This window comes from Convolutriloba macropyga, chromosome 10 (genome assembly GCF_964194025.1).
Source record: "Convolutriloba macropyga chromosome 10, txConMacr16.3, whole genome shotgun sequence".
In the NCBI taxonomy this organism is placed as follows: Eukaryota; Metazoa; Xenacoelomorpha; order Acoela; family Convolutidae; genus Convolutriloba; species Convolutriloba macropyga.
This window is the reverse complement of record NC_134477.1, coordinates 20,823,864-20,840,249: the sequence shown is the minus strand read 5'-3', so window position 1 is coordinate 20,840,249 and position 16,386 is coordinate 20,823,864. Positions and strand designations below refer to the sequence as shown.

The 16,386-nt window shown below is 34.4% G+C and overlaps 1 protein-coding gene across 2 annotated transcripts in view; it reads left to right on the top strand.

Annotated features, from left to right (window-relative positions):
• The window catches only part of LOC142348817 (uncharacterized), a 122,524-nt gene extending 120,086 nt beyond the window's left edge, over window positions 1-2,438 (top strand). For both annotated transcript variants that reach the window (XM_075400337.1, XM_075400339.1), the window contains exon 7: window positions 1,802-2,438. In XM_075400337.1, coding sequence (XP_075256452.1) covers window positions 1,802-2,338 — 537 coding nt within the window. In that variant the 3' untranslated portion in view covers window positions 2,339-2,438. The remainder of the gene's footprint in view (window positions 1-1,801) is intronic.
• Window positions 2,439-16,386: the final 13,948 nt, after the last annotated feature.

Here is a 16,386-nt window from a genome sequence, read left to right as displayed (position 1 = left end):
AATGGTTAGGTCGAAAATGAACCAACGAAATTTCACCCTCTATCTTTTTTCACGAGGGACGGCTGAACCTTTTTAACTGTTTTTTAAGCTTATGTTCGAATGTGGAGAGCAACTCCCTGCTTCCATTTCTTGTGACTTTCTATTTGTTACCCACACTGTTCCCTTTATTTGCTTATTAGTTCCCTTTATTAGTTTTAATAAATATCGTGTTTTCATCTCACGTGTATTATCGATTTTACTGTGCGCTTTGAAACTTCTCCGAATGGTGGAGCAACAAAATTAAGGGTTAAGGCAGATCCATAGCGGAATGGACTATAAATTACCCGAAGTCTAAAAAGCTTGGAATACCAGAACTGCACATTTTGAAATACTGAATTTAGATCGAAACCAGAATGATCGTAATCTCCAGAAACCCTATCTGCAGAAGATTATTGGAAAGAATCCTCTTCGACTTTCGAAGAAGCTACGCAGAAAATAGAACCGATCAAAATATGTCCGGATCTTTTTCTATTTCAAGTGACAGAAACATCTTTAAGTAGCTGTGGCTTGGTCTCACTTTTCGATGAGATGGAAGTGAAACAATTTGCCATATATTTTGAGTTCTACCAAAATTATTTGGTCAATGCATTAAAAGTAATTTTTAGTAGCACTTTGTTCTGATCGCAGCTGTGAAGTTTTGGAGTTACAACGAGGAAAAACCGAGTCTTGAAAGTTTTTAGTTACCATTCTGCCAGCTTTGATGATATGAGAGGAAGATTTCAAAAAATCCACTAATCCGATCTGTCATACGAATAACAAAATCACAAACCCTTTTAAAATATTCTCGTCACCTTGTTTTAAGACAGCAAACCTTTGAAATCAAAATCTTTCAAATATCTGTTTAGTTTTGTCTTTCGGTAAATGTCAAGGTTTCGGTTCTCGCTTTTTGGGGTTTTTGATGGAAAATTTTGTTTTGCAATACCTTATCACCAAAAGTGTTTAGAATTGTTTAAATGTTTTTGATACTTTTCTCTCAATTGGTGGATTTTTGTCTGTTTGGCTTCTAATGGACAATTGCTTTGATGCTCGCAAGAGAACTTTTCAAGTTATTCACTCAATTCTTCGGAATATGTTTCTAGACTTGCCATGCTTTGTTTAATTGCTCTCAAACGAAGTTGTAGCAATTATATTAGTCATGGTGGTCTTTTTACGGCGATTTTTCGCGTGACTGATTTTTCGTCTGACCCATTTGAGTTTTCGTCCTCAAAAACGGGATAAACAGGTAGCGCCCAGCCGCCATAAAGTTCTCTTAGAGCCTTTCAGCTCACTAGTCTCCAAGTATGCGATTAACAGAAACTGTTTTGGAGATTTATACTTATGGTGTGAAGAGCTACTGACGAAGCCAATCGCTCGCCGGTCATTTTGGAGCAATTCACCCGACGTTATTCGATTGTTTTTCAATTGCTGTCTAAGGAAGTTTGAAGCTATTGTTCTTTTTCTACTTTGGAGGAGTTTTTCTACTTGAGGAGTGCTGGTACTCTACTGGTCTTTATAGCTAAAGAAAATTTGTTCACGACTTGAACGTTGACTTGAACTTTTTGTCAAACATCCTTCTTCGAAAATTGAACACGTTCGTACGACGTTAGTCGGTTAGCTTTTAATTGTTCATGGTGATCTCAGTTTTACGTTAGTATTTGAAACTATTGGGAAACAAATATTTTCATTGCGAAGAAAGTTTGGGCACATGTCAAAGAATATTGATCATCAGAAAGTAAATTTAAATAATTTTTCAAAATTTTTAAAAGCATTTTCTTTCTTTCAGGCATACGGCTATGGAACTAGAATCTACGCCTCTATCAAAAGCGAGAGAGAAAAGAAAAAGATCCAGAAACAGATGCGGCAACAACGCGAGTTGGCTGAAAATGGTTTACAGGGCCGAAAATCAGGGGACGTTACTCCCAGCTCAACACAAAGTCCTCGCGCCTATTTCTCTGAACCTAAAATCAAATCAAGTCATTACGATTCAACAGAAATTGATCCGAGCGATGGTGACGATCTAGAAATGTCGGTTTTGAACGAAACACGGCTCTCAAACGGTCACATTAAAAAAGATAACGGCTCCAATTATAACCCATTGCCAAGTTATGAGCAATCTTTAACAATTGGTGAGCCGACAATTAACGGTGTTAACGAAAAGGGTGATATGGTACGAAATGAGAGCAAATTGCGTAATCGGAAGCAGAAAGCAGATATTACATCACTGAATTTGAGTCGGTTGAGAAGAAATCTAGTGGAAATTTCCGCTATTTTAAAGGAATCAGGAATTTCACTCGACGAATCACAAATCGAAAAGATCTGAACATAAACTGTTGATTAATTGATTGATTGGTAATCATTCGATCCCCAAATGTTGATTATTTATTTTACTTACAGTTGAATTATACCATTAGAATAATTGTTTTTGGAGTCAGTCAAAAGAGTATTTTTAGGACTAAATTCACAATTCATTTAGTTTTTAACTGCTCTTGAACGAAGTTCATAGCAATTATTGTAAACGTGTGTCTTTTTTTATGCCAAATTTTCGCTTGACAATTTTGACTTTTGGAGTGACTTTTACGCCCTTGACTTTTCGCGTTTTGCGTGATCTAAAATTCTCTCAATCACAATTTCAAGCAGCTGAACTCAATTGGCGGCAATTTAATACTAAAAGTCAAATGAAAAGTGCGCCGAAACGGGTGCCATTTTTAAACTTTAAATCTTAATAGTGGTATATGATAACCTCTAATGTGGTTATTTGAAGCCCACTATTGAACTTCTTAGTCCCCTTTAGGCTCCCCTCCCTCCCCCCGACTGAAGCAGGCTGCGATTGATTAGAGCTCTCACTAGTCGTTCGAGAGCAATTCTTCCGACGTATAGTCGGTTATGTTCATTTACCTGTAAACTGATCCGGTGACGTGGCCACTTAATGCTTTTATAAAAAGAAGAATTGACCGGAGACATTTGAAAACAGTTCTTGATCATTATTATATGGAACACATATCGGCGTATATCGTTCCAGGAAATCTCAGAAATTGTGTGCGTATCATAGACTAAAAAGAGCAATATATTTTGAAGCTCCTAATTTAGCTTTGATTCATTGCTCTCAAACGAAGTTTGTGGCGATTATATTAGTACCCCTGGTCTGTTTGATAGCCGCCGTCAACCTCTCAACGGCTATTATTTAGGCGCTCTCCCTTTTTTAATTCGCTTTACCGTTGGATCACGTTTTTTTTTTACCAAAGTCACAATTTTCACGTTTGAATTCTGTCTTACCTCACTCACTGTTTCAATATTTATTCTTCCGAACAATTGACTTCTCGTCTTGAAAAACGCGCTAAACAGTTAAAGCCCGGAGGGCATTAGGTGTCTGAGCAGTTCTATAAGAGCTTTACTTCAAAGGTGCAAATCACCGAAGCTGCTTATGCGACAAAAGTATGGTGTGGGGGATAGTTTTCGGCCGTTTAACCACCATCCTTTAACCGCCACACTTTTAATCTCCCCGTACAAGGGCACTTTTTTCTCGGTTTGAGACCAATTTGCACGAAGCTAGTCGGTTGTGTTAGAAAATGTCAAAATTGTAGAAATTTTACAAAGATGATTAATCGGAAAATCTTGGAAAACTCGAAGAAATGGAAAACTGACGAAAGAGCAGAAATGGATTTCAACTTCTACTTAAAAAAAATTACGTCCCTTTTTTGCTTAGCAGAATCGTGTAAACCAAAACCCTGAAAACTAAGTGTCTAATTCTGAAGCAAAAGATGTTTTAAAAAAGTCTGAAGATAACAAGTGAATTTAGGTTTAAGTTTAATTTTGATTTTGCGGAATCTGAAATAAGCATAAAGATTACTTATGTCCTATTTTACAAGTTGTGCAAATAATCGTTTTTGGCATTTTTTTATTTTAGTTAACTTCAAAACAGCATATTCTTCAACGTATGTCACAGTTAATTGAAAAGCAAACAATAACAAACTTAAAAGGAACATGACAAAATTGACGAAATGCTCTTAACTTCAGCTGTTTCTGGAATGTGGACATATTTTTTATAATTTTTTTATCCTTATTTTTCTACGTAGTAAAAAAAAACTAGTTCAACAACGACGTTACTTTTTAAAAAAATGTAATTACACAATAAATTTTTATGGATAATTTTCTTTGTTTCTGGTTTATATTTGGTTTATTTTTGGAATTTCGCCTTTAATTTTGTGATGAGATAGGTAGGTCAATTTTGCAACAAAATAGGAAAAAAAGGCTGAACAATTTATCTTGGTACTAGCTTTTTCGGTTTGCAATGGATTCTAACTTTCTGTTTGGCATTGAAATTGGCTGAGATACAATGCAATCATTTATAAGAGAGCAATAAAGTGATCTTTTCATTTTTTAAAAACCATCGGCTCTAAGCGAAAGTGTACATTTTGCTGAAACTATTTCTCATTGTCCTTATTTTTTGTTGTTGATGAGCCCTTGATTTTGGGAACGCTTCAGTGTTAGTTTCATATTCGTTGAACTTCTCTTAAATGTTCTTTTAAGAAAATGAGCACCAAGATACTTCAAAAGTATCTGAAAAAACAGTTCTTTTTGTTTCTGGTCTTCTCTTCAAATTTTGTTGCTGCGGTTTCTTTAATACTAATTTTAATAATCGTTTGTTTTAGCTTTTAGAATGCAATTGTGTAAATTTACGGCTCAATTCGTTTGTTTCCACTGTACCCAGAAATACAAACAATTTGATACAACACTATGCCAGTGTTACTAATTTAGTTTTTTTCCTAAATATTTGCAATATTCAAAAATGAGGAACGTCTATTTTCATTTTGGAGAAGGTAATTTTGGAAATGACTCCGTCTTCAGATTGCGCACAATCGGCCATATGATAAAGGTTTGTATGCACTTGCTAGTGGGCTTTTATGATGCCGGAAATGAGTGAGTCGAGCAATTCAAGCAAAGCAACATTCATACATAAGTGTAATCGTTTTGTTGAACAGTTTTTACTTTAAGTTTAGCAGGTAAGGATCTGTTGAATCAATTTGTCATAATCAACTCGTTTGCTGTCATAAGGTTAAAACGGAGAGATAAATTAAATTTCTTGAAAATTTTTCCCTAAAAACAGGGTCTTAAGGGACTAATTTAGTTGCGCGTTTGAAAATAAAGCATTCTGGTTCAGTACTGACCGAAGATGGAAGTTATATTCATTAGTGAAATAGGTTGTTTAAGTTCCGAAAGCAAACATTACAGCCAGAGCGAAATCTGCATTTACTCAGTTTGTTATGTTGAAGATAGTAACTGAGTAACGGTAGTTTTTTTAAAAACTGGGTTTGCATAAGGGACTGGGGAGTTTAACAAACAATCTTGAAAGTATAGAAAATGACCTTTGGCTCAATTGAATATATGGTGTCACGCCCCTATTTCGTCCCTCATAGTTACGTGATGATTTTCCTTTAAATATCCATATATAAGTGCTATTAATTAGTTCATATTCAGATAAAATCTCAAGGCCATATATAGCTAGTATATCCATCTAGGCCTGTAACCTCTAATTACCCAACTTGTAGATCAGTAATTTTTTGTGAAGGACCAATACAGCCCAAGATACAGCCCTGCGGAACGAAGATCAGGAGGACACCGGAGAACCAGCCTAGCGATCAGTTGCTAATCAAACTCAGTAAAAACTTAAAACTTCTTATTCTATCATTAAAACTTTGTCATCATTTCTGTTATAATAATTAAAGATTGAACTGGAAATTCTTCCCAAAAAACACCTAAGTTAGAACAGGCTTCTTTAGGCTATATTGCGGCTAAATAAAGCCCTAAAACCCAAGGCAACTAGTTGATAAATCACGCATCCGAACCGCTCAATAAAAGGCTATTACTAGCTAAGTTATTCAAAATATATCCGCTAAAAACCGCACTGTGAAACACTAAAATATGTCCTTGAATTTCAAATACTGATCTCAATAACACCACGAGAGAGACTTTTGGTAACTTTTGGTAACTCTGAACTGATGTGGAAATCATTGAATGTAGGAAAACTCAGAGAAATCTCATTTTCTATTGCTCAAGATAGAGACTTAGATCGAGGTACTTAGCAATCCAAAAATTCTATTACTGTCTTTTTGACGGCAAGGGTTTACTCGCTTCAATAAGTACTCTACGGCAGCTCTTTTTCCTATTGTTCATATAAATGTTAATCAGACTTTGCATATTTTATCAGACTTTGCTTATGCTACTACGACTAGTACTACTACTGTATTCGAGCCTGAATTTTTTCATGGATCAGTGGGATTAAATTGTTATCAGAAGCCAAGTTCTGCATTTTCAAGTTGTCTGTCGTGTTCTGAATTTTTGATAGGCTGCAAAGTGAGGGGATTCTGTCTGAAATTAAACCAAAGGTTTTTTATTGGTGAAACAAGCGCTACCTTGTTACTCTGCTAATTCCCCTCTGCCCTCTTGTACGCTGTTTTAAATTATATAAAGTCAAACGTAGTTAATTTGCAATCCATCAATTAATCCTAAAACCCGTAATCAGAGTAGCAGAAAAAAATACTCTTGCGCTATCATCGAAGGATCAAATTCAAGACAATTTATAATAGTATTAACTAATATTAATACAAAAAAGTGGATCATTTCGTGGAAGCAAATCAAATCATATGATCACAATATCTCAAAGTGTCTTGCATTTGAGTTCTTAACGAATCCAATGTTCTTAACGAATGTTACCCAATTTTTAACCACACTGAATGGCTAATTTCTTTCGCGATTGCTCAGTTGATCAACTTCTCGAGTTTTTTCCGTTTCCTGGACCCCGCTTCTCGGTTACTGTTCTCTGGAAACCCTCTTGTTCCCACTTGTTGTTGATACTGAAGTAACACGCTCTTGCATTCAAAAGCACTTCATGCAATTCCCTTTATTTAAAAATGCCGGAAAGACCAATTTTTCTAAAGCCCGAAATATGACGTACAATGGTCATTCAGGGATCACACGTACACTGGGAGGGGTCAAATTAATGAAACCAGTTATCGTCGAGAAATCCATTCATAAGCACCAACCTGGAAAACTTCACGATCGAAATCACAATACTACACTAAAAACGATTGCACACACTTCTCGGGTACTTCTCGTTTGGGTCAAAAACTCAAATGTCATATCTCGTGATCCAATAGTCAAAATCACCCTTGGTAAAAAGTTTCGGAAACTGTAGAGTGGGTACTAATTGCATGCAAAAATAAGCCTTCTAACCTTCATTGTTAAGAGGTGTCTGCATTATCATTATTTTTAAACGAATCGTATGTGTCAAAAACCCGAAAAATCCGAGTTTGTCAAAATTGGCCAAGATGGGTGTCTTTTCTCCAAACGTTTCAAGTAATCATATTATTGTTTCAAAGTCATTCAGCCGTTTTTGGGCATTGAGGTTGTCCAGAAGCACCGACTTCCTGTCGGAGCCGGAGGTTGAAAACGTCACCCTTCGAAGGCCTTGAAAAATTTACATTAACCCGCCAAAGAACAATGCTAATACCAATACTTCAAGAGCAATTCAAATTTAACGTCCCGCAGCATCGCGTGCGGTAGTTCCGTCGGGTTTTGTCCGGGGTCAAATCCGACTTCAAATTCGAATTCCCTGCATCCAAGTTTGTCTATCCACAATTTGCAGATCAACCCTACTTCAACTTTTTGTGAAATTACTGTTTCAGTTTTATCTATCTTCTTACTTCTTATTTGCGAACATTGCCTATTTTTAGTGAAAAACAATAACACATCCTAACGCCTTTCCATGATCATCCCATACATTACTCCATACATACATACCCTTGCGGAACTGTATATAGCGTCATTTCGAACTTAAACGATTCATTTTGACGTAAAAATATCAAAACCTTCAAATGACTATTTCCGGCGTTAATAACTCAGGAGTTGGGGGTGGGGGGGGGGGTGGGTTGGATTGACCTGTCGGATAATAACTGTAACAGCTTGAGTGGACGGACCAATGGCTGTACGTGTCATTAAGATTACATTGATTAGTGGGTAATATCGTTAAATTTTTGGCCGTTTTTACCGAAAGTCAATAACATTCTTCTCTATTGCGTTGAATAGAGTAATTTGCGTTAGATATTTGTTTTTGCTGATTTTCAGTCAATATTGACTCTAAAAAATTACTTTGAAATTATGCACTTTTTGCAATCTAGGCATTGCCTTTTGTATAACACTACTACCTTTGTTTCCTCCTGGTAAGTTTAGTTTCTTCACTTCAAATTCAAAATTTAGTTCTTTTCTCAACAAACTACCAAGGTCACTTTCAAAATTAAGTTTGATCACTATTGGATGTCTATTATTAACTTAGTCTGACCGCAGAGTTGGTCATTAAACTGATGCACATATACAGTTTCGCTAAGTAATTGAAATAAATTGACAACTCAACATGATTTTGTTCAGTAATTTTTTTTGTTAGCGATGTCTCCTTAGCTTCCCTCTCTGGCTCGTCCGAAACAATGACCTATTATTCAGAATGCTTAACTCGAATCAGACGGAAATACCGCTGTAACTTAAAAGTATGCGTTCTAGAGTGTAAATTTTTATAAGTAATAGATTACATTGTATTGGGTTTGATGAAATGACACTTTGACTCTTTAATGGAATAAAAGCAACAAGTGTTTACAGATGCGCTTTTGGCGAATACAACTGCTTTTCGAAAAAGTTAATAGTTAGTGATATACATTAATCGGTGTGTAAAAAGAATCCTCAGCAATTCTCACGGAATCCTAGGCAATTTTTAGTTCCAAATCCTCAACACTCGAAGAGCTACATATTTTTCCGACCCACTTTATTTTTTGGGGGGGGGAGAAACTATAGACTCAAATGGGTTTTTTTGTTCAGTCAATTTTGGCCGATCGATGTAGTCATTGTAGAGAGTTGTGAGTGGTATCATAAGAAAGCCCACCCGGCGTAGAATATAGAGTTCAAAAGATTTTTATAAATTTGGCTTTTTATAGTGAGTTATTCGGGTTCAATGTTTTGTGAATGTACGACGATATTTAATTTTTTATTCACATTTTTGGTGTTTTTGACCAAATTTTTGTCAATTTTGTAAAATGTTAAAATTGTTATGGGTAGTGTCAATAAAAATTGCCTAAAGGATAGAGGGGGGTTGCTGAATTGTTCGATCCGAGATTTTTGGCTAGAACTTACGCTAAATTTTGTATTAATTGGGACCAAATATGCTTTTTTTAGCCCTACTTTTTTAAAATTTGCTGGAAGTAGACACCTCAAAACTGCGATCATATACTTTGTCAGCTCAAAAAGAGAGCTAGCTGTGCTCACGCTGGCTTTAAGATTTTCTTGGTATTAAAATTTTCTGTTTTCCGAAAATTTAATCTCGATAATTATACAAAATGCATTTTTTTCTGAAAAATTTTGTAGAAAAAAAAAAATAACTATTTCGCAATCGTTTGAACAATTGAGTCGTTTTTTTAAGCAGCTGAAAAATATCCTGGCTGATCTTTATCTCACCATATATCCCTACCTTAAAGAAATTAGCTTTGAATGGGGCGTGGCCTTTCTTTTTGAAAATTTTTCCGCGTTTATAGTTTTTATGTAATTTATTAACAAAAATTCCAAGTCAGGGCTCAATTAATGACAGATACTATTTGCAGAAATGAGACCATATGTTATATATCATGGTTTCAGAGTTAAGCTCATGGTTTTGATGGCTCTGACCAACTGTTTTCGTAAAATTTTATGGATTTGTTATTATTTCATTTGTTATTCTTTTTGTAGTCCATTGACTTAGCATGCCCAATCAAAGATCTAATTGACTTTTTAAGAGGCATAGGTGAATCTAGACAATGCTTTCAATTGTTATCTAATGTCTCATAAGACTTAAAGTTACTTGTTTTGAGAAAATGTCGGAGAATTTTTATTTCTCTCAACTTCTGGCCTAGTCTCAGTAAAAACAGCCTGAACCCTTTTCCCGTGAATTTTAGATTTTTGTCTGTTACGGTTTTACATTTAATTTTAAGTTAAGTTTGATCACTATTGGATGTCTATTATTAACTTAGTCTGATCACACAGTTGGTCTTTAGACTGATGCACATATACAGTTTTTGACCAAATTTTTGTCAATTTTGTCCGAAACAATGACCTATTATTCAGAATGCTTAACTCGAATCAGACGGAAATACCGCTGTAACTTAAAAGTATGCGTTCTAGAGTGTAAATTTTTATAAGTAATAGATTACATTGTATTGGGTTTGATGAATTGACACTTTGACTCTTTAATGGAATAAAAGCAACAAGTGTTTACAGATGCGCTTTTGGCGAATACAACTGCTTTTCGAAAAAGTTAATAGTTAGTGATATACATTAATCGGTGTGTAAAAAGAATCCTCAGCAATTCTCACGGAAGCCTAGGCAATTTTTAGTTCCAAGTCCTCAACACTCGAAGAGCTACATATTTTTCCGACCCACTTTATTTTTTGGGGGGGTGGGAGAAACTATAGACTCAAATGAGTTTTTTTGTTCAGTCAATTTTGGCCGATCGATGTAGTCATTGTAGAGAGTTGTGAGTGGTATCATAAGAAAGCCCACCCGGCGTAGAATATAGAGTTCAAAAGATTTTTTATAAATTTGGCTTTTTATAGTGAGTTATTCGGGTTCAATGTTTTGTGAATGTACGACGATATTTAATTTTTTATTCACATTTTTGGTGTTTTTGACCAAATTTTTGTCAATTTTGTAAAATGTTAAAATTGTTATGGGTAGTGTCAATAAAAATTTCCTAAAGGATAGAGGGGGGTTGCTGAATTGTTCGATCCGAGATTTTTGGCTAGAACTTACGCTAAATTTTGTATTAATTGGGACCAAATATGCTTTTTTTAGCCCTACTTTTTTAAAATTTGCTGGAAGTAGACACCTCAAAACTGCGATCATATACTTTGTCAGCTCAAAAAGAGAGCTAGCTGTGCTCACGCTGGCTTTAAGATTTTCTTGGTATTAAAATTTTCTGTTTTCCGAAAATTTAATCTCGATAATTATACAAAATGCATTTTTTTCTGAAAAATTTTGTTGAAAAAAAAATAACTATTTCGCAATCGTTTGAACAATTGAGTCGTTTTTTTAAGCAGCTGAAAAATATCCTGGCTGATCTTTATCTCACCATATATCCCTACCTTAAAGAAATTAGATTTGAATGGGGCGTGGCCTTTCTTTTTGAAAATTTTTCCGCGTTTATAGTTTTTATGTAATTTATTAACAAAAATTCCAAGTCAGGGCTCAATTAATGACAGATACTATTTGCAGAAATGAGACCATATGTTATATATCATGGTTTCAGAGTTGAGCTCATGGTTTTGATGGCTCTGACCAACTGTTTTCGTAAAATTTTATGGATTTGTTATACTTTCACTTGTTATTCTTTTTGTAGTCCAATGACTTAGCATGCCCAATCAAAGATCTAATTGACTTTTTAAGAGGTATAGGTGAATCTAGACAATGCTTTCAATTGTTATCTAATGTCTCATAAGACTTAAAGTTACTTGTTTTGAGAAAATGTCGGAGAATTTTTATTTCTCTCAACTTCTGGCCTAGTCTCAGTAAAAAGCCTGAACCCTTTTCCCGTGAATTTTAGATTTTTGTCTGTTACGGTTTTACATTTAATTTTAAGTTAAGTTTGATCACTATTGGATGTCTATTATTAACTTAGTCTGATCACACAGTTGGTCTTTAAACTGATGCACATATACAGTTTCGCTAAGTAATTGAAGTGAATTGAAAACTCAACATGATTTTGTTCAGAAATTTTTTTGTCAACGATATCTGCTTAGCTTCCCTCTCTGGCTCGTCCGAAACAATGACCTATTATTCAGAATGCTTAACTCGAATCAGACGGAAATACCGCTGTAACTTAAAAGTATGCGTTCTAGAGTGTAAATTTTTATAAGTAATAGATTCCATTGTATTGGGTTTGATGAAATGACACTTTGACTCTTTAATGGAATAAAAGCAACAAGTGTTTACAGATGCGCTTTTGGCGAATACAACTGCTTTTCGAAAAAGTTAATAGTTAGTGACATACATTAATCGGTGTGTAAAAAGAATCCTCAGCAATTCTCACGGAATCCTAGGCAATTTTTAGTTCCAAATCCTCAACACTCGAAGAGCTACATATTTTTCCGACCCATTTTATTTGTTTTTTGAGGGGGGGAGAAACTATAGACTCAAATGGGTTTTTTTGTTCAGTCAATTTTGGCCGACCGATGTAGTCATTGTAGAGAGTTGTGAGTGGTATCATAAGAAAGCCCACCCGGCGTAGAATATAGAGTTCAAAAGATTTTTATAAATTTGGCTTTTTATAGTGAGTTATTCGGGTTCAATGTTTTGTGAATGTACAACGATATTTAATTTTTTATTCAAATTTTTGGTGTTTTTGACCAAATTTTTGTCAGTTTTGTAAAATCTAAAAATTGTTATGGTTAGTCTCAATAAAAAATTCCTAAAGGATAGAGGGGGGTTGCTGAATTGTTCGATCCGAGATTTTTGGCTAGAACTTACGCTAAATTTTTGTCTTAATTGGGACCAAATATGCTTTTTTATAGCCCACTTTTTTAAAATTTGCTGGAAGTAGACACCTCAAAACTGCGATCATATACTTTGTCAGCTCAAAAAGAGAGCTAGCTGTTCTCATGCTGGCTTCAAGATTTTTTTGGTTTTAAAATTTTCTGTTTTTCGCAAATTTAATCTCGGTAATTTTACAAAATGCATTTTTTTCTGAAAAATTTTGTTGAAAAAATAATTAACTATTTCGCAATCGTTTGAACAATTGAGTCGTTTTTTACGGTTTTACATTTAACTTATTGTTTCTTGGTTTTGGATATAACGGGTTTTCAAATTTCGGTTTACTTTTTGAGCATAATTGCATCTTTTATAAGTTCATTTGGTTTCCTTGTCGAATTATTACATTATTGACAGGTCCAATTGAAGGAAAATTGTAGTTGAGAAAATTGTTTTTCAATAGTTTATGCTTTTGGGCTGCGGCACAGTTCTCACAAAATTTAGGTTTTTTAAATTTTGCCTATGTTTTTTTGTTGTACGGTTAATACCTGATGTTAGCTCTCAATTGCTTTTCCAGGACTTATAACTGAACCAATTTTAAGATTTCAGTTTATAGCTATTTGTTATAATAGACTTTCAAATTAACTTCTTTTTAAAAAGTTTTTTCAACTGTCTCCTTTTTTTTCATTTTTTTCACCATGTAACTCAGTCTCACTAATGAAAAGTGTCAACTACTTTTGTTGATTCAAACATTATTTTCTCTTGTGGTTATATGTTTTGACTGACAGCTTTTATCATTAAGTTTTATAAGAAAATTCGAGATTTCTGTACTGTTCAATTTTTGGGTTTCTCTTTATTGTCATTTCTACAAGGTCCTTTTATAAAGAAGAAGCGTTGATGTTCAGATGAGAAGCAAGTGAGGAATTATATTTCTTGCAGATAACATCCTATACTTATAGTGCCTTGAACACTGTGGTGATGTACAATTGTTTGAAGTTTTGGCTTCTGTCTCTATTTATTTTGTAGTTTTGTGACTTAGTCTCATTAATAAAAGGCCAACTTGGCTTCCTGAGGTCTTGCAACTTAATTCATCCCTTTTTGTTGAAATCGTATATCTGTTATGACTTTTGAAAATATTTGTTTTCAAAAACATATTTGGATTTTTGTACTTGGCCATTTTTTATTTCGTTTTTTGGTCAATTTGTAGCTTGGTCTCTTTAAAGTCATGTCACAATCCGTTTCAAGTGGGCTATAATTTAATTTTTATAGCGGTTTCATTTTCGACCGTTTGTTTCTCGGCTTTGTTACTACTATTACGAGATTTCATAAAATATTTGAGATTTTTATTTATTTGCGCAATTTAACTTTTTTAATGATCTTCCCTTTTTGTAGTCGTATGACGTACAATGGATAATGACATGTCTCAATTGCTTCCTTTGGAGATACAAAAGAACATTTTTATGATTTCAGTTAGTATCTAATGATAATAATTACTTTGAAATTAATTGTTTTTAAAATTAGAAACGTATTTTTGAACTTCGTGCCTTTTTATTTTTTTTGCCGACCTATTACCCAATCGATTGAGGACAGGTAACATGTATTTTGTAATGAAGTAAAGGTTAATTTGTTTTTAGGTTTTATCTGATGCGATTTTGATTTTATGATTTTTTAAATATGGACATCGAGTTTTGGTCGTATTTAATGTTATTTTTATTATTGTCTTTTCTAGTGGTCTTATTAACAAAAAGTTTAATCTGCCCTCCAACGTGGCATTATTTTATTTCATTAAAGGTTTATTGAACGATATGTTTGTTTTTGAAAGTTTTCTATCTCTTCATCATTTGCTTGCCAATTATGTCAAGAATGTGGATGAGCGGGGTGGGAACATTGTGCGTATGCACATTGCCGAGCCTCCTTGTTGAGTACCATTTTATTTCGTACTATGACAGTGATGGCAAGCCTCATAATATGACCATATCAGTGACCAAAGTATCAAGCCACGTTTCAAAATATGAACTTTGGGAGGACACTTTCTATCAACACGATTAGTGAGGTCAATTCTCCTCACAATGGTAATACTTTGGTACGAATACTTTGAAAATGCTGAGTTTATCCACCAAAATAGGGAGATTGTTCGAAAATATAGTTGGTTCTCAAGTTTCATGAGAACATATTTCAAACAGTTCAAACAGTATATTCAAACAGTTAAATTGTCTCTTTTAGTGAAGAGGTGTTGCTTTATACCTGAGTTAGGACAAAAGTCAAGTTCGCACTTTTTTGGCGGTTTAAGTTATAATACAATATAATACAAATTGTTAATATACAATTGTAAGGTATACAATATTGGCTGTCGGCCATCTTGAATTGATGCGTCATCAACAATTTGTTTCGTCGCTTTGATTCTATTGCACGAATATTTCGGATAATAAAGCTCACGTAATAGTTCTGGTTAAACTGAAATACATTTATAAAGGAGTAGTTGGAATTGGTTTTCTGCTCTAGGTTGTAAGATTCGAGATTTCGAGATAAGAAAATTCGAGATTTCTGTACTGTTCAATTTTTGGGTTTCTCTTTATTGTCATTTCTACAAGGTCCTTTTATAAAGAAGAAGCGTTGATGTTCAGATGAGAAGCAAGTGAGGAATTATATTTCTTGCAGATAACATCCTATACTTATAGTGCCTTGAACACTGTGGTGATGTACAATTGTTTGAAGTTTTGGCTTCTGCCTCTATTTATTTTGTAGTTTTGTGACTTAGTCTCATTAATAAAAGGCCGACTTGGCTTCCTGAGGTCTTGCCAAGTCGGCCTTATAAAGGAGTAGTTGGAATTGGTTTTCTGCTCTAGGTTGTAAGATATGCTTTGATTGTTTGTAGAATAATGATGAATTGAAGAACCAACTTTTAATGAAGTTCTGACATCTTCATTGCATCTTCCAACCTAATCTCTAAAAGCTGCCTACTGTTTTCCTGATGCACTTAACCAAATCGTTTTCTGCCGAAAGCGATCTTGGTGGCAAACTGTTAAATTACTTCTTCTCGCATTATTATATCTAATTGGATATCTTTTTAATCAGAGGAACAGGATTCCTATATATTTAGGTTAGTCACCTTGGTATGACATTTAAACAGCTCATCGAATAGAAGACATATTCATATCAAGCTGTGGTTTGCTTTTGCGATTTTTTAAACCATTTTTGTGCATAATTTCGATGCTGGTGCAGGGCTGTATTGACAGGAGAGCTCCTATTGCATTTAAAGTGTTACAGAGCTAAATTTGGTGTTGCCACTGCTCAGGCTGTGTTTTTATATTTGAATTTTTATCTAGATTTAAGATTATGCTTCATTAGAACGCAAAGCGTTAGTTCGGTATTTTTCCCAGCTTTCCCAAATGCTGATGCCGATTCAATTATCAGAACTTAAAACCAGGAAGACAATTTGGACCTTGAACGTGACTTTGAAACGTAACTGGGCGTGAAATCGAAAGGTTGTTTGATTGATTTAAGTTGCTCATGACTCGTCCAATAAGGGGAGATATCATAAATTAATATCCAACCAAATTTTATGACAGCAAAATTTACAGTCTGTGAAACCTGGTTGAGAATTAGAGATGAAGTTTAAGATACTGTTTAAGGTCTTTGGAATGTCCACGTGAAAGAATCAAATTTGTAAATACTTTTAATGTTGATGCAGTGTAGTAGCAACAAAAGTGCTCTTAATGCACTTAAAGTGTTACAGAGCTAAAGTTGTAGTCGCAACTGAGCTTGCTATATTTTTACGTTTGACTTCTTTATCGATAAGATTATGCTTTATTAGAACACATCGCATTGGTTCGA